Source organism: Monodelphis domestica, chromosome 3, assembly GCF_027887165.1.
Source record: "Monodelphis domestica isolate mMonDom1 chromosome 3, mMonDom1.pri, whole genome shotgun sequence".
In the NCBI taxonomy this organism is placed as follows: Eukaryota; Metazoa; Chordata; class Mammalia; order Didelphimorphia; family Didelphidae; genus Monodelphis; species Monodelphis domestica.
The window spans coordinates 113280046-113306926 of NC_077229.1; the positions used below are offsets into that span (position 1 = coordinate 113280046).

A 26881-nucleotide genomic window follows, 5' to 3' on the forward strand; every position below is an offset into this window, starting at 1 on the left:
GGTTATAAAATGGACTAACATAGATAAATAATTTTGTAAAATACTATGTAAATATGAGTTTTTCTTTTCCTCTCTCCTCAACCCCATTTCTTCTTTCTACTCTGATTTGTACTATTTTTTGTCTTGGCATGGCTATTCCCCTCCCACCTACCCCCACTACCACCCTCTCATTCTTCACTAAAAGCTCCAAAAGGTCAGAGTTTATGTCTTGTTCAATGGGATATACTCCATCTACACTGAACACCATGCCCTGCCCATTGTAGGCTTGGTGAACGCTTTGGGAATTGAATTGAACTACATTAAATTTCAATGTAGCTGGGTTTGAAGAAGTACAAATTGGTCAGTATATGACTGACACAAGATATAAAATCAACTAGGAGATAATATAGTATTTTTAGGAATCAGCTTACCATTTTAAAAGGAGGCTTGTTTTGTCCAAATAGATTTCTACTCCCTCAATCTTTTGCTTTTATTCCTTGATGATTCCTTGAACTATTTTATTGACTTAATACTAATCTCAACCAAATATGTTTATATTTTTCTTTTGACATGATATATAGTTCTCCTGCTTAATAGAATTTCATTCTTAGTTGTTAGAGTGAGTATAATCTCATGTGAACGTTGTCAGAAATAATAATAGCTTACTTTTATATAGCACCCTTACATATAGTCCTTTTCTTATAGTAGCCCCATGAGACAGACAGATGAAGAAACCTAAGCACACCTTTCTGTGACACTCTACTCTCCCGAGTAAATGTCCAGCTCTATGCCATCTTCTCCCCATCACAGTCAGCATCTGATCTTTTCTATTTTACTGAGATAATTGAAGCCTTATCTTCCTGAAGTTCATCTCAGGTTCCTCTTCTTTCATGCAAACTTCTCAGATCTCTATTCCTAAATTTCTCATGACACATTGCCTAGCTGTCTTTTTACCTTTTCACCTTCTCTCTCATCCTTTTATTCAATCAATGAACCAAAGAACATTTTTATTTTTCTTTGCTTTTTATCATTATGCTTTCATAGACTCCTCTCCTTAAGCCTACAATTTTACCTTTTCTCTCCCAAGTCTCAATGAGCGACCTCTACTTTACTGATAAGATTGAGGCCTCCTCCTACTATTTGCCATAGTTCATGTGCCCCTTCTTCCATGAAATTTTCTCAGATTCTTTTCCTTACCACCTCTCATTCTACTTTTTATCATATTATTTTCAGTTAATCAATCCATAATCATTTATTAAGTGCCTACTATGTTCCAAGAGCTATGGATATATAAATCAGTGGGGTTGGCTGTCCATCTGCTTACTTCTTTCATACAGTCACATTATACAATCTAATTATTTATCTACATATACATCTATGCATGAATTTTTGTTTCTATTGTTCTATCTCAAGTTTGGGTCTCACCATTCAGAATGTATTAACAAGGCCTGCCTTCAGCTAGGCAGCTAGACTTCCAAGAAGCTTAAAGTCTCCATACTTCTGATGACCAGATACTGTCAGTAGGTTTTAGAACAGAGCGTAATAGAGCATTGGCCATTAGAGTTAGAAAGGACCTTTAGCTCATAGAATGTTAGAAATGGAAGTGACTTTATAGACATATAATTTAGAATATTAGAGCTAAAAGGCACCATAGAATACAGTAGCTCAATACATACAAAATAGACTTTTGCCATGAAGTAATTGTTCCCATTAGGCTAGAAATTTCCTAACTGGAGTTGGAGGCTGGAAAGTTTTTGCCTGCTGACCTAATGAGAAAGGCTGCCAATGATGGGCCATGAGGTGAAAGGCCATGAGAGAGAAAAGGGACTGAATAGCTGGAAAGATCAGCAGAAGCAAATTAAATCATGGGCTATTCAAGAGTCAGGAACAGAGAGAGCCTTATTTAGTTGGAGGCCTTTTCTAGGGCCTTTTTTAAGACCCCTCAAAATTTAGCACTGAGAAAAATTCTTTGAGGAATAGATTTCAAACTTCTGACAAATAGATTGACTCTTTGCTTTTTAAAAGGTAGAATCTATGATGGATTGCTTTTTCTTTTTCAAGTTGGTAGTATCTCACATGTTTCTTGCTAGTAAACACTTACGAGTCATCAGTCCTGGATTCATATCGTCCTTCTAAAACATACGAACATAGGTAAATGACCTTATCACCCAGAGTTTGATTTTTTTCATTTGTAAAATGGGAGAATTGTTTTTACACCACCTCCCACCAGAACTGTAAAGGTCTCCCACAATCACGGTGTGACTTTTTATTGTTTTGCTCATTCCATATGAATCTATTTCTCTGACTTGCATCCCTTCAGTGTTTTCCTTGCTGTAAGTCATGTTCCTGGTTCTAATTTGTTGTTGATGAAAGCTGAAACTGACAAGAATAGAGGGGAGCTAATTTATAGTCAACTAGGCCCCAAGTGATCCTTTCAGCAGTGGGAACATCTCAGAAAAATGAGATCTTTCCCATCCTTTTAGATGTAATGCCAGCTCTAAAACCAAGTCCCCACCTAGTTCTCATAGCAGAATTGAATATTGGTGGAGTTGCTTCATGTTTCTATGAAGCTCTAGAGGGTTAAGCTATAACTGTATCCCAACCAATTCAGTTTAAATGAATGAAAATGGCATTTTACTTCTATTGCAATCAGACAAAAGCGTCATAATGCCTATAAGGTTGACATGCCCAGGAATAGCTTTGCTATTGTTATATTTGAATACTCAGAAGTCATAGAGGGGCTATGGACTTAGTGAAGGCACAACAGTGTTTAGGTAGGAATTACACAATTATAGACTATTAAAGATGAAATGAACTTGAGAGTTTAGAATGATTGAACTGTAAGGGACCTTATAATGCAGAAAATACAGTGTTAAAGCTGGAAGAGGAACTAAGCCAAGAACTAAGGCTGATATTAGAGACTGTTCTTTTCCTTTTTTTCTTTACTATTTTTCACCTTTCTTTTGTTTTATAACTGAGTAGCCCCTGAAAGCCTATCCTAAACTCAGTTCTCCTCTTTTTTATTTTCCCCACACAATTTGCCTTGGTGATTTCATCTACTTTTTGGCTTAATGAACACTTCTGTGAGGATAACTTCCAAATGTATATTTCTAATGCTTTCTCTAGAATCTGCCTTTTTTCCCCTCCATCATTTTATTTCAAACCTTTTTTTATCCTGCTTTCACTATTTGGTTTCCCTTCTTCCCATCTTCCATTTTCAAAGCATTCTTCACATAGCTACTAGATTATCTTATTGTACAAACCTGATTGCATCATTTCCCAGTTCAAAAATCATTTGTCTCTCTCATTGCCTGTAGGATAAAACACAAATTCTTTGGCTGAACTTTTAAGATGATCCACAATTTGCCTCCAACTTGTCTTTTGAACTTTATCTTGCCTTGATGCCCCATTGGTTCTAGTCATAATAAAATATTAAGTGTTCCCTGATTTTTATCTTGCTATTTCCTACTTCTCTGCATTTATGTAGGCCATCACCCCATCTGGAATTCACTTCCTTCTCATCTCTATTTATTATAGCACTTTTCTTCAAAATTGAGCTTAGTACCATCTCTTATTACTTGTTTCCTATTTCTTACTCATTCTCTAAAACTGATTTCTTCCATCACAACTTTTTGTAGCATTTTGGTTGAGTCATTTTACCTAGTATATTTATGTCCTTATTTGATTGTTAGGTCATTAAAGGTAAGGATTATCATCTTTTAGAAAACAAATCTTTGAACCCTCAGTTCATAGCTAGCATATGCACTTGTGTATAGTAAATAATTAACATTTGGTTTGTTGAAATGAATTAAAGACAATCTAATTCAACCTCCTCATGTTCCATACAGGGAAACTAAGGCGTAAAGAGGGGAAAGCATTTGGCAAAGCCTCAGGCATTTAGCAACAGAGTTAATATTAAGCCAAATGTATCCAAATCCAGTATCCATTCCAATCTAGCTATCTCTGCACTAAAGGAACCCAGCTTATCTGAGTGATTATGAAAAGTGATCCATATATATATATATATATATATATATATATATATATATATATATATATATATATATATATATATATATATATGCATGCATAAACATGTATATAAGAAAATCAGGATTCATGGGTTCATGTGTTGACATGTTTACCTTCTTTGGTGCTGACATTTAATTTTGTTTAAAAAATCTGATTAGCATTTTTTTTTTGTCAAGCCCTATGTTAGGTCCTGGGGATACAAAAGTTGATGTAATACAGACTCCTTTCTCAAGAAGGTTATAATATAAGGGTGGAAAAGGCATATTTCAGAAATAAGTCATATACAAAGAAGAGTGAGATAGGTCCAAAGGAGAAGCATAGAAAAAGTGCTATGAGAGAGAACTATAGCGAATGGTACGGATACCAAAATAGTGACATATATGATATATAGAGGTGATGAGAGGTAAGAAAGGGAAGAAAGCACTTAGAGAAGAGCTTGTAAATAGTTCAGTTGGATTGGAGAATAGAATTCCCAAAAATAAATATTAAGAAATAGATCTAAAATTGTAAGTTTGAGTTTACAGTTGGATAAGTCTTGGGTAAGGAAGGTGGCTAACCCTTAAAAGCCAGGATAGAGTTTATATTTTTGTCTTTTTATATGGAATAAGGAGTAATTTAAGATTTCTTGGAAGCCAAGTAATAGATTGCATTTCACTTCTCTCCAAGTATACATAAACAATAAAAAGAACATGGAAATAATAATTGATTGACCAGTATGAGACCAGTTATTAGATAAGACATATGGGTTGCTTGAGATGTACAATTATGAGAAAATTCCTTATATCACTCTTTGGATCTGACTACATTTCTGGTCTACATAACTTAGGTAGAAGTGGTCCAGTTTCTCAGCCATGCAGGGCTAGTATCAAATAATGCAATAGTTTTCTTCCAATTCCCACAATTGAATAAAGTTTTTTCAAAGGACATAATTTGGACTAAGTCCTTAATTGAATAGAAAGGGAACTAAACTAGCTCCAGAATTAAATCCCAAGATGAAGTCAGTGTGGTTCATTCAATTCCTACCATTAACCACACACTGTCTGAATCCCTTCCACAATTTTCTCACAATATTATAGAGTCATCACAACAACTTTATGAAGTAGAGGCTATTATTTCCCTCATTTTATCAGTGAAGATCCTGAAACTGATAGAGGTCAAATGACTTGTGTAGATTTATATGTCTAGCAAAGGGTCTGAGGTAGTAACTGAAGTCAGGTCCAGTTCTCCATACTGCCTCTGTGGAAATTCTTTAGTTAGTTGGGAGCAGTAAGGGGGTGAGGTAGGAGAAGTAAGAACGAATCTAAGGTTTCAGGACTGGATGTGTGTAAGCTTGTATTGCAAAGATGACAGTGTCAGTGCTTGAGATCTTATTTTTGGGAGACATCAACAGATTTAGTGGGGAAGATGATGAGTTTAATTTTAGGCATGTTGAGGTCCTTGTCTGGTAGTTGGAACTCTTTAGCTGAATTTCATGGGAAAGATTGAGACTGACAGATATTAAGCAAGGAATATAAACTCATGTTAGAAAAGTGAAGTACTGGAGAAAATAGTAATAATAGAGGTCAATAAAATGGTAGAGCCATAAGAAAGGCCCAACCCTGAACAGTAGTCATCTTAGACAGGAATCACTATGATGGATTTCATTCCCCCAAAGTAACTGTAAGGGATGTCCTATGCATATGCTTTAAGTTTCTTGGACTCTGGTGGTAAGACCCTTCTCATCTGAGGAAAAAAGTTTTCACTGAGGATATGAGTCATGAATGACTTTAGGTGAGATTGGGTATTAGGACTCATTCAAGGGCACTTAGTTATAAGTGCTGGGTAGAAACAGATCTTAGAACATGAATTTTAGAACATTCAGTGTTCAAGCTGGAAGGAACTTTTTAACAAATAAGGTTTAAACAGAGACTATTGCCTGTCAGATCTTTTGAGTTCATCTAGTGAAGCCCTTTTATTTTATGGATGAAGACAGTTATGTCTAGAATGATAAGGGGCCTTGTTCTTTCCATTAATAACAGCTCACATACAGCCCTATATGTTCTTGAAAAAGCTCTTTTCTCATCAGTCTTCGAGGCAGGCAGCATAGTATTCTCATTTTACATATAAAGAAACTCAAACTAAGAAAGGACAAATTAAATTCTCAATGTCACCCAGTTGATATTCAAGCCAGGATTTGAACCTAGGTCACTCCTGACTCCAAACCTGTTGATCTTTGCTTTATGCTATACTACTTCCTGTATTGCCATTGACTTTAAATCAACAGTTGATAGGCTTTGCCTTAGTTTCCTGTCCTATGAAGATCTCTTCTTATGTTTGAAACATGTAATCAAACATTTATGTAACTTCATTAGTGACACATTAGTGACACATTAGTCATGCTATTGAGTCATTTGGTATCATGTATTAGCTTCTTTAATGGGAGTTTTCAGTTCTTCTAAGTGGGTCATTTTGCATTTCTGCTCTGTTCCCAGTGTGCTCCTTTACTGATGGCATGCTAGTATTTATTCCTCCTTGGAATTTTAATTATATGGCTCTGGAAGGCCTGCATATATATTTCAGGAAGTCCCAGTCTGAGTCTAAGATGGTACTTAAGTTTAGCCCTTTGACATTTTCCATAAGCAACATCTGCAAGGCTACTTAATGTAGGCATATAGTGATTCTCATTACCAAATGAGTATAAATGGAAAATCTACTAATAGCCTGCTGTTTGTAACAATGTATGAATATAAGTATAGCTCTGTTGATTATTAATAAATCAGTACAGCATAATTTAATTTAGAATTTATTTGTGTTTTATTAAATTTATTAAGACCATAACTTCCCCCTGTCCCAGGCTTGTAGGCATGTGTACAAGAAAAAAACAAAACAGGATGATTTAATCGAGTTTAAAATATTGCCCTGAAAGTCAATAGTTCTACCTCATAGGTGATTCTCAAGAGAGCTAGAATTCCTTTTTTTTTTTTTTTGTATGTCATGCAATTAGGATTTAGCCAAATATACTTGGGCTTGAGTGTGGTATTTTAAATTTCCACTCAGATTTACCTTTCTTCTCTTATCTGACAGCAATATAACATAGTCTGAGAGAATGATGGACTGAAGAGTAAACATTCAAGTTCTAGTCTAGTTGCCGCTGCTTATTAATTTTGTGAGTTTGGAACAGTCAGGCATTTCTTTTTACTGTGTCTCAGTTTCTTCATGTAAAATATGACACCACTGAACTTGATGGTCTTTTAAAGTCTCTTAAATTTTTAGAGTCTGGTGTGGAATATAAAGGCCCAAGAGAGAAAGAGGAGTAATACCAGAGGAGGCATGTGGGGAGAGATCAGTAAAGTGAAGATAATGAGGGAATAGGAAGAACTTGGGACTAGATATCAAGAGCCCTCCATTTAAGCCTTTTCTTTGTAAATACTTTGTTTTGTTATTTATCTTAGATAGAACCTTTCAACTCCTTGGGGGAAATGACAAATTTGAACTAAATTATCTCGATGACCACTTCCAACTCCAACCTTCTCTGACTTTGATTGTCTTTATTTATATGTGACTAAGGGTGAATATACAAGAAAATGATGTTATTTTCTATAGTCTAGTGTTGTCCTTGAGAAGTAATTTCTAGCTACGTTAACCTTCACTTCTTGTAGGCCTTAGTTTCTTTAAATGTAAAATGAGTATAATATTTTACTATTTGATAGAGCTGGTATTAGGAAAGCACGTTGTATATTGTTAAATGCCATATAATTGTGAGTTGTTAATCATCATTGTCATTATTTTCTGTCAGTAAACAAGCATTTATTATACACCAATTGTGATCTTGTCACTGGGGATAGATACAAAGAAAGGTAGAGGTCCTTACTCTCAAAGGAGCTCAGAGTCTAAATGGGGAAACAACAGGCAATTAACAAAGAAGATATATTCAGGATGAATTGGAAATAATTAACAAAGGAAAGGATGGATAGCAATGGAGAGGATCTTGACCCTCAGAGAACAACCACAGAAGTTTACTGTGATAGTCTGTAGTGATGAGAACCTGCACCAAGATATAGTTCCAAAAGTGAAAAGCAGAGTCATATGAAAGACATGTTTCAAAAGTAAAATATACAGGACATGGCAACAGATTGTATAATCACTTGCCATTGCCAAAGAAGGAGCTCATAACTGAATTTCTAAAAATAAATATTTTGTGCCAAAACATTATTTCATCCATTTTCTTTGAAATCTTTCTAAAATGTACCATATAAGATTGCATATAATTTAATCTTTTCTTAAAACTTATAGTTATTTAGTTAAGTTACTGTAATTTTGCTGTCTTTAGTGATAGTCAGTGAAGTTACTTAAATACCTAGAGAGAGAATCTTTTGTCACTGTTTAATGTTGCCAGACTGTTTTGCTCTTGTTGTTAATGGTTCTTCTGTTCCTTCCTTTGTTGGCAGCTTTGTCTGTAAAATGATGTTGTTGAACTAAATTTTCATGTATCTTCCTTCCATAATGACTTTTGACTTTTTTAATGCTCATGTGTCTCTGGAAAAATTTGTTTCCCATCCTACTCTTGCTATTGTCACCTAGAATGAATTAAAGATTGCTTTAAAAAAAATTATATAGAATTTCCTTTTAATCCACAGACGATTTGAAGGCATGCTCTGGTCTGAGAACTTGAGGTGATTTCTTTCAACTTCATCATCCTTTTACCTAAGATCCTTTTCTTTCCAAAAATACTATGTTATTTTTATGCTATGTTCTAGGTTCTTTTTAGCTTCAATATCTTATTTCCTAAAGTACCTTCCATTTCTCACATTGTTTATGTTCTAAATCCCTCCAATTCTGCTATTCTTTGTCCTGTGTTCTACAGATACTTCCAGCTTTGATGTTCTATATTTTAATGTTCCTTCTATCCTTTGATGTGCTAACATTTTTTAGGATTAATATAGAAAAAAAAACTTCCTAACAAATAAAACTATATGTAGGTGACTGGATTGTCTCAAGAGTTAATGGGTTCTCTTTCAGTGGAGGCCTAGTGTAAGATGTCTTGGGTGACCACTTACAACAACTTAGTAGAGGAAATTTCTGTCCAAGTAGGACATTTGGACTAGATGAACTCTGACATCTTCTGTAATTTTTGGTGATTCCGTGATTCTCTTTCAGCTCTAGATTTCTTTGTAATAACATTCTATGTTCCAAAGGCCTTTTACATTCCAATATTCATTTTTGCTGCTAATACTTTCCTTGTAATAGTTATAAAGATTGTAGAAGAGATTGAAGAGGGGCAGGAGATAAGGAAGGTTTGTAACAGGGAATGGAGGAGTTGTAGGGAGAGAGGGAATATGGCTGCCTGTGAGGTAAAAGGAGAGAGATACCCCCTGCAGAGAGGCTGTCTTTCAAAAATAGGGTTCCTGAGAAATGGGCCGCTTATGATAGCCTGAGGGGACGTCTCCTCTATTGATTGATGTTGAAAATACCCCAGGGCAGATAAGTCCCCCCCCCCCCCCAGGGACAATTCTCCCCTCAGACCAAGATCACCCAGCAGGGGCCCAATAAGGATCATTTATGGTTGAATGGCTGTCCTTAGGCTCCCTCGATGTCCCCCTGAAATGAGAGTCCTCTTATCTGACTGTGGTTATTTAAATAAAGATGAATTTTAATATAACAAGTTTGGATTGAGGAGGTATCAGGGAAGAGGGAAGAGGGGTTCCCTAGATTGGGTTTGAGTCTCTCTCAGCTTTTGAGCTGAGGCCAGGACTCGCAGGCTGGTGGAGGATTTCTTTTATTACTGTCTATGCTAATCTATCCTAGCTTTCTTAAGTTCAAAGTCTTTAACAGTAGACAGCAAGAGGAAGAAAAGGTTCTGTCCTTCAGAGCTGGGTGGGCCTGTGCCTTTGTACTGATGCCCCTAAAGATAGACCTTTTAGTTTAAACCGCTCCCCTTAAATCCTTTTGTTCAATGACACCATCACAGCAATCCAGGTAGAGCACACAGTTGGGGAAATTCAGGAATAGAGGTTCTTATATCTAGAGACAGGGAGAGAGAACTCCTTCCAGTCCAAGGGCCAAGAAAGAGTCCCTCCAGAGCAACTGTCACTCTCCAAGTCAACCCTCCCCTACCAACTGTCATTGCTGTCCATTGATTTCACTCTAACCTTCCAACTGCTGTTTGCGCCAACTCAGTGGCAGAAAGTCCAGAACTTGTTTCAGTTTTCCTTCCCACATCCTTAATATTGAATATTAAGGGTTATAAATCATCATCTTAAAGATTAGTTCTTAGAACTACATCATTTCATATGAATGAGCTTTTTTACATTAGTAGTAGTGGTAGTCTCTCGGTGATTGAGAATAACTATTGTCTTTGTGCAGTTTCATCTACGGTGTACCTTTTTTACATTACCTTTAACCTAAAGAGCAAATCTGGTGATGTGGATATTTCTTTAGTAAGAATTGGGATGAACACTGCTATTGATCATTCTTTTATATTATTGTAGGTATGGTATTTTAGTTGGAACATTTTAATTTGTACTTACCTGACATTTATAAAGTTTAATTAGCACTGAGAAAGTGTTCTTTTTTTTTTTCTAAAGTGCTAATTAAGTGGAAAGTAATGGCATTATTTTCATTTTAATGTTTCACTGACCTTAAATACAAACTGTTAGAATCACATTCACTGGAAATTGGCACCACACCAAATCCTATGGCTACCAACCAGGGGCTGAACTTTTTGTACCTTAAATTTTAAGTTACTAAGTGGATCAAACTAAAGTTATTATTCCTACCAAATTTAAAACCTTACTTTATTAAATAAAAAGGGAACAATTTCCAGAGAGTTTGGAATTATCATCTCTACTCATATGACTCCTGTCTATAGATCTAGCCTCATTATAGGGGGCTGGCTTATAGTAGGCCCTTGGCAAATGCTTATTCTCTTCCCCTTTTACTTCCTTATTTTACAAATTAGGAAACTTAAACCAAGGTTAAATGGTTTGCCCAGAGCTATATAGCTAGGAAATAGCAGGCAGCATTTGAAATCAGGTCTTCCTCAGTCCCTACCCCATCCATTGCACCAATCTACTTTTATACATTATCCTTCATCCTTGACTATTTTTCACTTTTATACTTTTGCTATTTATGTACAACTAATTCTGTCTTGGATTTTCCACAATCTACCTTTCTAACTTATATTCTTGAGCTATTAAATTATATAACTATGCTGATTTGTGTCCACTAAAAATTCACGTTATCCTGTCTCTGTTAGGTTCTCATTGCTGCATTGAAAAATTTATTCTTCATTTATTGATGATCTGATTCCTTTCAGTGGCTATTCTAAACCTTTTCTTCTCTTCTCAGAGCTCCAAAATCTTTAATTTTCTCTCAACAAGTAGCCTTTCCCTCAATATTTTAAGAAAATCAAGTATATAGCATAGAATTTTCTTCTGAGCAGATAGGTAACTCATTGGGTGAAATATAACATGCAGAGTTAACCCCTCTTAATGTGTTCTCAGTATCATACCACCTAGGTTTCTTATTAGAACTTTCCTCATCAATTGTTCCTTCTTGTATTTTTTTTCCTCTCCCTTCCATATTTATTGGATATTTCTCTGCTGCCCACCATCTTGCTTGATTCTAGCACATCCTTAGGGAAAACAAAAACAAAAAAAAAACACCTTTATTTGGCCCTAGCATCCCTATAACCTTTTGTCTCATATTCCATATCCTCTCTTTCTTGCTAAATACCTAGAAAGAATATACTACATCTCTAGTCTTTATCTTCAGATTCCAATCCTAAGGCTCCTTCTATTATATTACTATATGGTGTTAGTTTTCATGGTAATTTGAATTATTTTACATGTGTTAAACTTTATTTCTTTTAAATCATAACTGACTCACATTCTCCCTGCTATTCCCTCATCAGCATCTTCTTTTTGGTTCCTTTCTGCAAAGAAGGATGTTGTACTGAAGGAGTTCTAAAACCATTAGGGTTGGTGCATTACTCCATGTGACTGCTTGTGTCTGGAATCTAGCCCCCCTTTTTGTTCCACCTTCTTGTTTTTCTCATTTATGCTGCCTTTGTTACATCAAACATTTGACCTGGCTTTCTTCATATTGCCTTGATTTTCTTCCTTCATGCATTCTCTTGGGTTGTCTTCCACACCTATAATATTCTTACTTTTATTGAGCACTGAAATTCTTCTCTTCTTTCTTGGCACAGTTGAGAGGCTCCTTCATGAAACATTCCCTTATAGCTACAAATGATCTTCCCCACCTAAAATTGTCATAAAGAGTTTTTTCTGGACCTATCTTACTCTATTTTGTCTTATGTCCATTTATTCACTTGTATTTTCTCTATTAAATTGTCATCTGCCTGAAAGTAAAGGACTGTTCCACTTTTCATGTGTGTTTTTTACTAGGGCAGGGTCTAGGACCTTCTCAACACTGGCACTTCTATGTCTTGAACTGAACTGGTAGGATTTGAAGGAGCTTATATTCTAACACCTAACTTTGGAAAAGTCAGTATTACCTTCACCTCTCAGAAGATGGTATTCAGTGTAAGGTCATTTGTGAAAAAATAAAATCTTCTTTATAACCTCAAATTTGTTTTTTTTTTAAAGACTCAAAATACTATTCTGTGCTGGTTTTCTAATTCTTTTCTTTTAAAATAAGAAGTTGAATGTCTATGTGGAAATAGAGGGTTTGTGACAGATTAGTGCACAAGATACTCATTACTTTATGATGGGGGAAAAAGCAAAATAAACTTCTGCCTTCAAGCCCTTCCTGTAGTTTCATTAAAATATTCTAATTTATTGAGGCTAGACAGGTTTTTTATTTCATTATTTTAGAGAGGAGGAAAAGCAAGAAATAGATTCAATAACTTCACAAAATCTCTTTCTTCTCAGTGTGATTTTTTATAAATTAGAACGATACATTTCTTGGTAATTACATCTTCTGTTCTTCATTCTCTAGAGTGTCAGGAAGCAACCAACTCAGGAAGAATAAAACACAGACTCTTTCCCTTTATTTGCGCTCCTCCTTGATACTTAGGTATTACCTTCTGTTGTCAAAATGTTTTACAGTCATTTATCAGTTGATTGCCACTGCACTCCTTTCTCCTACACAAGCTCTGAGGATCACAGGATTTTAGAGTTGGAAGAGACCTAAGAGATCAACTGATCCTGCCCCTTTATCTTATAAATGAATAAACAGGCCCAAAGAGGGGAAAATTACTTCTTTCAAAGCCATCTTGCAAAAAAGCTAATATATAATCCTAGGTCCCATGGATTAAAAACAAACAAGAACCAAAACTCATTATTCTTTCCATTCTTTCTACTATACTGCTTTCTCATAATTGGCTTGCAAAAAAGTCCCCCAAAGAACAAAAACAGCTTTTCTGTCTCTGCTTTTTGATGGTTAAAAAAAAAAAACAATAAATGAGGCTTTGTTTTCTATGAGGTACAATTCCTCTAATTCAGTCAAACTCTCTTTGGGTCAGTAACATTGGGAATATTGGCCTGGTTTAAGCCTTAATGGCCCAGTGTTAGGTTTCCTATAAATACGGTTGTATTACATTGGCTTTCCTCACAGATTGATCGAAGTTGTCCTGTAGTTTTGGAGGGAAACAAACAATGAACAAAAAAACACTCAGTTCTTTCACAGTAGGTTCAATCAGAGTCCTTCTCCAAGTTTTACTTTATCCTCATCTCTCTACTTCCCACCATGATTATAAGATTTTAAGGGAAGAGAAATAGTTTCTTCTCATAAGTAAGTACATAGAACCTTGATTAGAATCCAAGGCATATGTATTGTAATGGAAAGTTTCTATCATGTTCTAGGAGCTAGGAGACCTGAGTTTGAGTCCTGGTCCTGAAACTAATATTATAAACATGTCTAAACGTATTGATGGAAGACTGGGCATATTTAACGTGAAGGAAAGGGCAGCAAGTATTTGAAGAACTTGTATGTGAAAGATAGACTTCTTTTGCTTGTCTCCAGAGGGCAGAAGCTGGATCAATGGATGGCAATTATAGATGGGCAGATTTAGGTTTGATAAAAGTGAAATTATTTTATCCTTGAATAACCACTAACTAGCTTTGTTTCTTCTCTTAACCTACTTTTTAAAATGCAGGTATTTATTGGAAAAGAGAATCTTTTAATGTCCTTTCTAACTCTAAACATTTTATGCTCTGTGCTGTAACATCTTTTCCATTTCAAATATTCTCAGTTCTATGGATCGTTTCATTTCAGATATACTTTGTTCCAAGGTCCTTTTTTATTGCTAACACTGTGGTTTTATGAAGTCAATATATAAAGGATAAGAATTTCTCCTCTCCCTCTTCATTTACTGACTGTTCTCCCTTACCCCCACCCCACCCCAATCATAATCTAGTCATTAAAAAAAAAAAAAACTTCACTGTCCCTGCTTGCATTATTACAAGTTAGGAAGAAGGAAATCATTGACAACATTTCACCATAAAACAACCTTACACCGTCTTCCTTTAAAGGTTTGCCTGAATTTTAAACCCTGTATGCACAGGGGCAGAAAGTATCATCAGATTTTCAATCAGATGTGGATGTTCTGGCTGAAGTGACATATTTGTTGAAGGCAGTGTCAGCTGTCTAAACTTGTGCAGCTCGTGCTCATGGTTCTGTGATTTTTAGCATTTGGTTATGAGGGATGAGAAATGCACCAGTGGTATTCAGCTGTGCTGCTGTGGCTGCATTGTCCTCCAGTTTGCGTGAATTGTTTTCTTTTTTTCTTAGATTAGCAGATATGGAAAGAGAGCCTGCATTTAGAGATCAGACACTAGTTGGGTTCTTATGAGACTCTTATCTTGAGTTTAAAGTCTCTTCATCAATAAAATAGGAATAATAATATTTACTCTAGCTTCCTCACAGGGTTATTTTAGGAAAGTACTATGAGATTCTGAATTATTATGGAAATGTGAACTGTGGTCATCAAACCATCCTGGGGATTAGGATAAGCAATGGTGCAATGTGAACCTGAAGTCAGAAAATGTGGGTTTGATTTCAAATTATGCCATTTCTCTGAGACCCTAGTCAAGTCATTTTATCTGTTAGAGTTTTAATTTCCTTTTCTGTAAAATGATGAAAAGAATCCCTGCCTTACCTGCTTGTCTTGAAAGATAATCAAATATGCCTCCTTCATTTTACAAATGGGAATATTTAAACCCAAAATGGTCAAAGAAGTTTGAACTAGGATCTGGACCTAAGTTGTCTGACTCCAAGTCTAGTACTCTTTGAAAATACTTTTCCAGACTTAAAGTATTCTATGAATGTCGATTCTTAGTGTTGCTATTCCAAAATATATTGAATGTATGACTTCTGCCCTAGGAGAATTTATTTTTGAGTTAGAGAAATGATAGAAAAATGAGCTTAAAATATTTAAGAGCAAAAATAAAAAGATGAGGCTTTTTATGAAGTTATGGCCTTAATAATTTTTATTTTCAAGACCCACAGTTTTCCCCTTTCCACTGTTTCCTTTCCTCAGTGATACTCCCATACTCTCCTTGTCTCTTCTCCTCTGCCTCTCCAAATCAAAACTCTCATGGAAAAGAATCATATGAGTCTTTACATCCTAATAAATGGAAACTAATAGGATTTCTCCTTGGGAATTACATTAGAAGCTTTATCTTTAATTTGAAATGAGCCCTTGGTTCCTGTTGATGGTGATATAGTCATTAATAAGAAGGATGAATCATGTTAGGATGAGAGTCTGGAATACTACTTAGAATTCCTAAAAATACAATACCATATTGGAAATGGTGTTACAGAGTATAATCCAGACTAATTACTACCTGTGTGATATTGGAAAAGTTACTTTACATTTCTGGGTTTTAGTATTCTCATATATATGACTGACTTGGAATTGATATTTCTAAATCATCATCCAGCAATAAATTCTGAGAGTCAATGGTCCCCAGAAGATGACCCACTTAGGCATGAATCTAGCCAAAGTTGGAACATAATCAATGTCAGATTCTGAGAAAATCGACTGTCACCTCTTCCATGAAACCTTTCTTGAGTTTCTCATTTAGTTACTTCCCCACCCCTGCCTTCAAGCAACATTTTGTTGCTTTAATTGTCCACTGAATTCACACTTATTAAGCTCCTACTAGGTGCCAGGCACTAGGAATATAAAGAAAAAATAGAATGATCCCTTCTTTCAAGGAGCTTACAATCTACTGGGTGAAACACCATGTACACATAGAGATGAATACGAAGTAAATTCTGAATAATTTCGTTGGGATGAGGTTCTTGCAAATCCTCAAAAATCCTGAACATTCCTGAAAAATACCCAACTTTCAATTATGTAGGTAAATCAAATAAAACCCATAGATCACCTTCAATTATATGCTACAGTGTCAGAGTTTTAGGTGCACTTTGAATAAGAACTTTATGACAGTGATGATTAAGTATGGAAAGCTTTACCAAGGGAAGAAGTTCTTTTTTCCACATAGGCCTTTTAAAATAGGGTATATTTACATATGATAGAATATTTTTCCAGTGTACTTTTATAATATCATACATTATAGATACCAATGTTTATTGATCTCCTACTAGACCATAAACTCAGTGAGTACAGAGACAATGGCTTAGCTAACCATTGTGTTTCTATTGATGCTCAGGGCAATATTACTTATATATTAGGTACTTGATAAATATTGTTTTTTGTTTTGTGGTGGTGATAGTGTTGGTAGTGGTAGAGTTGAGATTTGAATTCCAGTTTTCTGATGCTATTATGTTCAGTTGGTTTACCACGTAGCAGAGGATCACAGATTTTGAACTATAAGGGATTTTTTTTTTGTTCGTTTAATTCACTTAATACCTCCATCCAAAGAAAGAAAGTAAACTAGATATTTGTTTGGATTTTCACTATTTTTTTCAGAGTATTTGGAAAACATCAAAGCATTTCTCGAGTTAATCAGTGATCTCTACCTTTGGTAGAGTTTGGATTTAAAGTTAAGATTGTGTCTTAGAGAGAGGGAAGGTAGGGAGTCATGCCAGTGCTTTGCCAAGGTTTGCCAATTGGGAAATTCTAATGCAGTGAAGAAAAAATTTCAAATTATATCTTACCAATAATATTTCAACATCCTAACAGGACAGTAATAATAATCTGTTTAACTACTAATTTTAATTTTAATTTTTTGGGGATTTCTTTTTCCTTCTAGACACTAGAAGCCATCCTGAATTTTAAGTACTCAGGGGGCCCAGGCCACGTTGATGGATTTTACAGGAACCTCTCCTTGGGAATTCATGTGGAAGCTGAGCCATCTGTATTTTTCACCAGAGTCAGTACATTGCCTGCAACAAGGTAACCTTAGCTCTTTGTGTTTTCTTATTAACTTAGTCATGTTTAGTCTTCTTTTAAATAGCACATTATAACCATTTTCTGGTAGTTCTAATTTGATAAACAAATATTTATTAAGTGCCTGATGTTTGTTTCATACCATTCTTGGCACTGGAAGTACAAAGTGAAACCACCCAGTGTCAGTCCTTCAGCAGTTTAAGATTGACCATGATAAACTTCAAATAAGTAATGAAGAATGAGAGAAAAAAATATGACAGGGATGGGGCTGCTCTATGAGAAATTTAAGGAGGCATAGCTTGTGCAAAGTTGAGAGGGGTGATGTGGAAGGCATCATTAGGAAGATGATCACTGAGTTTGGTGTTAAAAGAATTTTGTCCTTCATTTGAAGTAGTTTTGAAGATCCCAGTCCAATGAGTGATAAACAAAACACAGTGTAGTCTAGTTGAAAAAGCTCTGGGACTTAGAATTAAAGAGATCCAAGTTTAAATCCTTTCTCTGGAATTTACCAGCAATTTCGTGTTAAGCAAGTAATTTATTTCCTCTAAGCCTCGGTATAATTAAAAGTGTTTTTTTTTAATTTATTTATTTAATTAATTTATTTGGAATATCTTTCCATGGTTACATGATTCATATGTTTTTCCTCCCTCTTCCCTTACCCTTCCCAGAGTCAAAATAAGCCTCAGTATTCTAATCTGGGAATATTGATATCTGCACAGGTTTGTTTTAAGTATTAAACAAGTTAATGTAGTAAGATATCTTGCAAACCTTTAAATGTGTTACATAAATATTAGTGATAATTATTATTATTATGGACACTTATAGTAATACATTCTCTGAGATCTTTTATATTATTGATCAAAGATATTTGAAAACATTTTATTGATATCTTTTGCTTCTTATGCCATTAGGATTTTTTCTGGTGTTTCTCCCCACTTGAAAGAGCCACTCCATGTAACAAATTCTATTTTTTCAAGAAACAAAAAGAAGAGCAAAAGAGAACCTCCCCCCTAACAAAACCAATCAGTGCACTAAAAAAAGATCTGAAAATAGATGTATTGCTCCACTTCTGTGGATTTCGCACCTCAGCAAAGGAACAGGGTAGAGGTAAAAGACCTATGTTTATAGAGCCTGAAGATACCTTAGAGATAATTACCAAGCAGTTTATCATTGCGTAGATTTAAAGTAGCGATAATAATATAAAATATTTTAATGTATGTTTTAATTGGCTTATGAAATCATAGTGCAGAACTGCATATCAGCCAATATTCTGCCATTCATAGTTTTTAGTGAGTTGTGTTGAACACTGAGAGATCAAATAACTTAACACAACCTATAGGTGTTAGAAGGGAGTGAAACTGAAGTGTTCTTCCTTCCAAAACCAGTTCTGAATACATTGTGCCATACTGTCTAATTCATGTCCATATGTGACAAGGAAATCACTTTAAAAGACTGATATATATTAATTTAAGGTCGCCAAGGAATTCAGCTATGTAATTCCTAAATGAAAACTCAAGTCAGCAGTCAACCTTTTATGGAGTTTTTAATTACAAACAGGAGGAAGAAAGGTATGAGAGAGAGAGAGAGAGAGAGAGAGAGAGAGAGAGAGAGAGAGAGAGAGAGAAAGGGGAGAGAAGGGAATAGAGCTTAAATACCCCCTCTGTTTAGGCTGGGGCAAAAGGCCCAAGCCCTTAGATAGCTGAGGCAAAGAAAAGAGATCAGTCCCTATCACTCACGTGACCCAAATGGAGAAACAGTCTCAGGGGCCTCCACCTCCAGCCTCCTTCAGAGCAAAACTTCTCAGAGCACAACCTCTCAGAGCAAAACCTCCTCGAACACCCCCAGTCCTCAGACCCCACTATCTTTAAGGAAACCATCTAAGTTCCCTCCCCTCCGTTCTCACATCTACCAATCACTGTCGACGTCTCCCCTGTGCCAATGGTGGTTCTAGTTTAACCCAGGACTGCCCAGAGGTCTGTGGCTTTGCACATGTCTGTTGCAGGTCATATTCTCAAATAATTAAATCTTGATCCTTTGCTGCAGCCCTTCCTAAATCCTGGAGATTGGAAGTTCGAACACCTGGTTCTGTCATTCCAAGTATCTCTATTGTATCAATTCTAAAATCAATCATGACTCAAAGAACTTCCTGTTCTATGCTTAAGCATAGTTCAAAGCCCTTTCCATTGTTCAGCAAAAGGTTTCTGTCCTAAAGCAGTCCCAAGTAGGGAGGAGAAGGATCCTCCCATGCCAAGGGGGTTCACATTCCAATAGAGTTCTTACTATCAGTAGGAAATTTTTTCCAATTATGAAACTTTCCAATGGTGAAATTTCCAACATTTATAAGTCTAAGAAATTTCAAGGTTTACACATATAAATAAATAATTGTTCCCAACAATGGAAGACCAGTCTACCTAAGTGTTAAGAAGTTCACGCCTGACCAGGTGACACCTTTTTTAAAAATTCTGACCACAGCAGCTCATGGTCCCCTATGTATTAAAGTCATAGAGGGGTTATGTTCTTTATCATTGGAGAAAATATCTAGAATCACAGATTTTGTGAGAAGTGACCTCTTAAGCCATTTAGTCTATCCAATAAATAAAAGGCATCATTACCATAGCATACCCAACCATATAGCAGTTCAACCTCTGCTAAAAGAGGTATTTTTAAAATACCTGCTGTCTCCAAGTTTACTGTACCTTTTTGCTTTTTAGTATCCAAATGCAAGAACTTATATTTATTATTCTTGTTGAATTTAATATTATTAGACATCCCAAAGCTCTAGTCTGTTAAGATTATTTTGTATTCTGACTCTGGGACAAAAAGTCTTTAAATTTGCTCATCCCATATTTCTTTTGAGCTACTGCAATTCTGCTTTGGTCATAGAGCACAGTACTTTCTTTTATGTGGGCATGCCACACTGAATGGTCTTGTGCTAATGTCTTCCATATCTTATAAGAACCAGAGTTCTTCAGAGAGACATTGGGAGTGTCTTTGTATAACTTTTTTCTGATCTCCATGTGAGTTTTCCATAAAATAATCTTTTAGGCAAATATATGTTTGGCATTTGAACAACATGGCCAGCTCATCAGAGTTGTGCTCTCTGCAGTAGAGTTTGAATGCTTGTTAGTTCAGCTCGAGAAAGAACCTCAGGGTCTGGTCCCCTGATCTTGCCAGATGATCTTCAGAATCTTCCTATAACATTTCAAAAGGAAGAGATTCATTTTCCTGGTATGGTACTGGTAGACTGTTCAAGTTTCACAGGCATACAAGAGTGAGGTCAGCACAATGGATTCATAGAGCTTCAGTTTGGTAGGGAGCCCAATACACTCTCCTCTTTCCACACTTTCTTTTGGAGTCTCTCAAGCACTGAGCTAGTTCTGGCAATGCCTGCATCTTCCTCATCTGTGTGTACATTCCTGAAAAGTATACTACCAATGTAAATGAATTTATCTCCAGCATTCAAAATTTCATCATTTATTGTAACCAATGGTTCTGTCTCTGGATAGGATTGTGTCATTGTGCCAGCTACTGGAGAACCTGTTTTCTTGATGTTGGTAGGCCAATTCATCCTCATTGAAAGTGTCTGACAACATTGCTGGAAACATCATGCTTAAAACTATGGGAGCAAGCACACAGTGCTGCTTTACTGCATTTGTAACTGGGAAAGCATGAGAGAGCATTGTCCATGACCCAGAACCCATGCAAATATGCCATTAGGGAGATGGCACACAACAATGATGATCTACTCTGGACAATGAAATTTTGCCTTAATTTTCCACAAACCATCATGACTGACAGTATCAAAAGCCCCAGTAAGATCTATAAGTGTTTTGTACAGACTCCTGTTCTGCTCCTTGTATTTCTCCTAGAGTTATTTGTGGGGCAGCAGACACCACATTGACTGTTACTTGGCCCTTTCTGAAGTCACATTAGCTCTTAGATAGATGAACATCTTCCAAGTGAAGGATCTCTTTGTAAAAGTTCTATAAAAGGGCAAGGGCAAGTTCCAAACTCACTTCCTTGTAGAGAAAGAGGAAAGAGGATACATTAATCAGGGTTGAATCTCCTCCAAATCCAATCAATCTCATTTTTGATAGCTGTACTCTCAGCCACTTGAGTCACATATCAGTCCAGCCTCCAGTAGTAAACATTATATAAAAATATCCTATCCTAAGGTATTAGGTCTGTTGTCAAGAAACTCTGAAAGCCCCACTCAGGAAATATTATGAGTTCTCTTGAAACAGTTTAATCTTTGATGATGGGAAAAAATGAATATCCCTGTCTAGTTGATAACTTTGTTACTAAGTCAGATATTTTCTTTTATGTTTATTCATCTGTTGACTATATAGTATATTATTAGTTGCATACTTTCTGCTATGTTTAATCTTGCAGAGATTTGATTAGTTGGTTTTGTCAGACTGGGCCATGTTATAATTTTCTAGGTTGAAATTTAATGCTTAGGTTTTAGTTGCCATATGCTTACAGAATGTTAGAGGTTCTTAGGACATAGAGTATTAGAGCTGGGAGAGACACTTTAGAAAACATAACACCTGAATTTTGAACTCAAAGGAAGAGACCTTAGAATACATAGGATTAGAACTAGAAATGATTTTAGAAGTCTTCTAGTTCAACACCTTCATTTATCAGAAAAATAGATAAAGGCCTCATGACCAGAGAACTGGTTATTTAGCCAAAGGTCTTGAGCATTAGTGGCATAGGAAGAACTAGAGCTCCATTATCCTAATTCCCAGGCCAATAGTCTTTTTATTATAACATGCTGCCTTCTGGAATATTTCACAGAGCTTTTAAAGTCCGTAGGAACCAAACAGGTCTTTAATTTTTTATTTGCTGAGGCACAGTTCAAGCAATATTCAACATCATAATGGAAAAAAGTTTTATAGCAATTGAATTTTCCAGATAATTGAAATGAACCCTTTAAATATATTAAATATATTAAATTATTTCATTTTGCCTTTTTATTATGCTTTATAAAATGTATAATATACTATTTAATCAGAGTACATTCAACATCATTTAACCTTTTATTAATGACCTAAAATAATCATTAGGAAACTCAGTTAATTTGCTACCTTTTAATATGGTCATGCTATCAAGCATTGAGGAGTGAAGGACTGTTGTTTTTTTCCTGAGTCAATGACCTCCAATTATTATTCTTTTATAATTCTACATTATACTTTGCTAGTATTCTTTGTTCTCTCACTGTGAATTATCATTTATTTTTTTCTGTCATTGGGCTAATAGTCTTAGAATGGCAGTTACATTCTTGCGAAAGAAGATGTGTGGTATCATTGAAAAAATTCTGTACTAGAGAGTTTCCCTGGGCATTGAGACATTAAGTCATATTGCCAGTGTGTGAGATGCTTGCGTTTAACCAGGTCTTCTTTAATCTGAAGTCCTCTTTTTATCTCTTAAGGCACAGTGGCAGAACTAAATTTACTGGGAATAAATATAAAGTTCTACATATAGGTTCAAAAAATCAACTGTAGAAGTATAGGATAAAACAGACATCACTGACCAGTTTCATGTAGGGGAAATAAATTGAGTTTAATTTTTTTTTAAATACTTACCTTCTCACTTAGAATCAATGCTATTTATTGGTTCCAAGGCAGAAGAGTGGTAAGGGCTAGGCAAAGGGAGTCAAGTGACTTGCCCAGGGTCACATAACTAGGAAGCCTTAGATTTGAACATAGGACCTCCTGTCTCAAGGCCTGACTCTCAATCCACTGAGCTACCCAGCTGACCCTTGAGTTTAAATTTTGCCTTATCTCCTGTTTCATATGTAATGACAGTGTGACATGATAACCCCTGCTTCCCTGTTCTTCCAAAGATAACTTTATTAGGATTAATTAAGCCACAGGGTTAATGAGGACCATTTGGAGTAATTGGGATCTTTGCAGCTAAGGACAAGGTAAAGATAGTGGGTAAGGTTTATTTGAATCCAGACAGAATCTTGGGAAGGGTGCCTGTTGGAATTCTAGGTAGCCAGAGTCATTTGGGGTTTTTCGAACTGCCAATGGACTCCTGGTGGTTTTTTTTTTTCCCTTAAGAGGAAGCTAGTGTTTCTGTTCCCTGGAATACTGAAAAAAACCCAGTGGCAGGTGAAGGAGGAGAACAGATTAGAGTTTCTGGAATAAGTTTGTGGGGGAAATCAACAGAAAAAAGAAAGAGAGAGACTGTTTTCCCTTTGTGTGGCTGCTGAGAGGGCGAAACCATTTTGCTTCCTGCTTAGGTTAAAAGGCCTCAGTAGGCCCAGAAGGACTGGCAGTGGGCAGAGAGAGTGAATAAACGAACTGATTTAAAGCTGAAAGAGATCTAAGGAGGCAGTATTATATAACTGAGAGAATTAGTAAATGGCATAACTTATTTAGTATAGACCCTATGTTTTTAATGATAGTTTTAAGGAGGGTTTTAAGGAGACTTGAGTTCCTAAAGCAGGAAGCAAGCCTTTGCAGACTTGTGGTGTGAGAAAAAGTTTAGACCCCTTTAAGATTAGGGAATCAATCCTAATCCTCAACCTTTGTTACCTTTCTTTACCTTTCCTCAAACCTTTTCCAATATTTGTTAAATAGAGTTGTGTTTGTTTGTTTTTACATCTGTCTCCAGCAGTTATCCTTGCATAGACCCAATAATAGTTACATAGAACTTCAGGAGCCACAAGCTATTAGACACCTGCCAGATCTATTGCAAGCAGATAAAAATACTTTATCCAATTTCCCCCTTTACATTCCTATATTAACATTCCTGGCCATTCTTCTTTGCTACAACTTAGTCTTAATCAGCATATGTGGGGGCAGAGTGTCCTAAATGAGGGAAGTGATAGACTTTCTCTGGTCATCAGAAGACACTTCAAACAGGATATTCACTTTGAGGTGCCATATTTTGTGAAGAATATTGATCTTCTAGAGGAGAATAATTAGGATTATGCTTGTAGCAAGTAAATATTATTTGTTAAAATCTCTTTAAATAATATCAGACCAGTAATATTGTTAAGAAATACATTTTGATAATAGTGGTCCAAGTTTCTTTCCATGAATAATGAGCATTTAGGAAGAACAATTTTTTCGATCCCCTTAAAATTAGTTATCAACTTTTCTATTTTCTGTTACGAAATCTAGTTTTAGAGCATGGTCACAGGGTAGTAGAGAGGTGATAATAGCTATTACTGACATTAATAATAATCCCCTTGCAATTACAACGACTTAGAAGCAACCACTTGGATCAATTCGATTCCCCAACCCAAGAGTAGGACAAAATCTGCTTTGTTTGGGGTAAGATCTTAGGTAGATCTTAGTTACCTATTTGCCATTGTAATAGTTAAAGGAATTGTAGAGGATTGAAGAGGTACAGGGGATAAGGAAGGTTTTGTAACAGGGAATGGAGGAGTTCAAGAGATAGAGGGAATATGGATGCTAGTGAGGTAAAAGGAGAGAGATACACCTTGCTAAGAGGCTGTCTTTGAAAAATGGCTAACTATGATAGCCTGAGGGGATGTCTTCTTTATTGATTGATGTAATCAATCATGGGGCATGTAAGCACAGACCCCTGCAAGGGACAACCCCCCCCCCCCCCGAAGGTCAACTGGCAGGGGTCTGATAAGCACCGATTATGGTTGAATGGCTATCCTTGGATTATGCTCCCTTTATGTCCCCCTGAAATGATAGTCCTCATACCTGACTGCAGGTTATTTAACTCAAGATGAATTTAATAACAAGTTTGGATGGGGAAGGTATCAGGGTAGAGGGAAGAGGGGTTCCCTATACTTTGCCTCAGATTGGGTTTGAGTCTCTCTCAGCTTTTGAGATGAGGCCAGACATCACAGGCTGGTGGAGGGTTTCTTTTATTCCTGTCTATGCTAGTTTTCTTAAGTTTAAAGTCTTAGCAGTAGACAGCAAGAGGAAGAAAAGGTTCTGACTTTCAGAGCGGTTGGGCCTGTCTCCTCGGGCTCATACCCCTAAAGACTGGCCTTATAGTTCAAACTGCTCCCCTTAAATCCATTTGTTTGATGACACAATCACAGGAATCCAGGTAGAGCACACAATTGGGAAAGATCCAGGAATGGAGGTACTTCTATCCAAAGATAGGGAGAGAGTGCTCCTTCCAGTCTGAAGGCCAGGAAAGAGAGCATCCAGGAGAGCAACTGTCACTTGCCAAGATGCCCCTCCCCCCGCAACTGTCATTGTTGTCAGATCTTCACTCCATCATTTCAACTGATGTCTGTTCCACCTGAGTGGCAGAAAGGCCCAAAGCTTGATTCAGTTTTCCTTTCCACAATCATCCCCTTTTTTTGTTGTGTCCTTCTCAAGGTCACTTATATTTATTATACTTACCAAGCTACTAAATCTACTTTCTAACTATTCCCCCCAAAATAATAAATTTCCCTCAATTACTCTATCACTATTCTATACTAATCTTATCTAATCTAAGGATTTTTACTCAGGAAAGTTTTGGGTAAGGGCAGTTTTGGGGTTTTACAATAAATTCAGTACAATAAATATTTGAACAAACCATTACAAAGAAATTTGAATCTTAATATTAATACTACTTACACTTGCTAAGTTAAACTATGTGGAAAGGGAAACTTAAAACACTTATTTCTCCATCTAAGGAGTGAGAGTCCCTCAAAATTACACCATATGTTCTGTTTAAAATATTGCTGAACACCTTTAGCAATAAGGAAATTAGTCCTTAAATGAATAATTTATGTTCCTTTTTAGGATAACATTCTCTTTGAGAAAGGCCCTCTTTTGAGATGCTATTTGACTTCTAAACTCTTTAATGCATTTCAGTTCAACAAATTCTTATTAAACACTTTTTATGGGAAAAGTTCTTTAGTTTTGCCTACTAGATGTGTATAAATTAAGCCTCATTTCATATAGCTCTTAAAATATTTTAGGACATTTTAGACACTACTACATATTTTAACATTTTATGACTGTATGTTATCACTGAACAAGTACTAGAGTTACAAATCTTGGGTTTGGAATCCAACTTTGCTATGTATAACCATGTAACCTTGAAGTCCCTTCGAATCATAACTAAATTTATAGACTTTGTGCTGAAAGGGACCTTGAGAGATCATCCCAGGTATTTTTAAAGAACTGGATAGAAGTGAGAAGTGAGAACAGGTAACAAGAGGAAACACAGTTCCCCAGAAAAAGGATGGGATTTATTTGCATTTTGCTTCAATTCTGACTTTTGCCACCCAGGGCCTCCAAGATCCCTTTCTGACTCTATTTCTTATAAGTGGATACTACAAAATTGTTGGTACAGTATAATAGAAAGGATATCAGGAATACTAAATTGTGTAATAATAATAGCTAACATTTATATAGTGCTTTGATTTTTCCAAAGTGCTTTACATGTTATCCCATTTAATCTTTATAGCAACCTAGAAGGTAAGTGATATTATTGTTCACATTTTACAGATGAGGAACCTGAGACTGAGAAAGGTCAAGTGATTTCCCCAAGGCCACCTCAGTTTGTAAGTGCCTCAGACTGTATTTGAATTCAAGACACCCCCCAACTTCAAGACTTGTATTCTATGTACCA

General features: G+C 36.0%; 1 protein-coding gene across 3 annotated transcripts in view; it reads left to right on the forward strand.

Annotated features, from left to right (window-relative positions):
• The window catches only part of TRAPPC9 (trafficking protein particle complex subunit 9), a 1102825-nt gene that overhangs the window by 512878 nt on the left and 563066 nt on the right, over positions 1-26881 (forward strand). For all 3 annotated transcript variants that reach the window (XM_056820755.1, XM_056820756.1, XM_056820757.1), the window contains one exon: positions 17175-17317. In XM_056820755.1, the coding sequence (XP_056676733.1) occupies positions 17175-17317 (143 nt within the window). The remainder of the gene's footprint in view (positions 1-17174; positions 17318-26881) is intronic.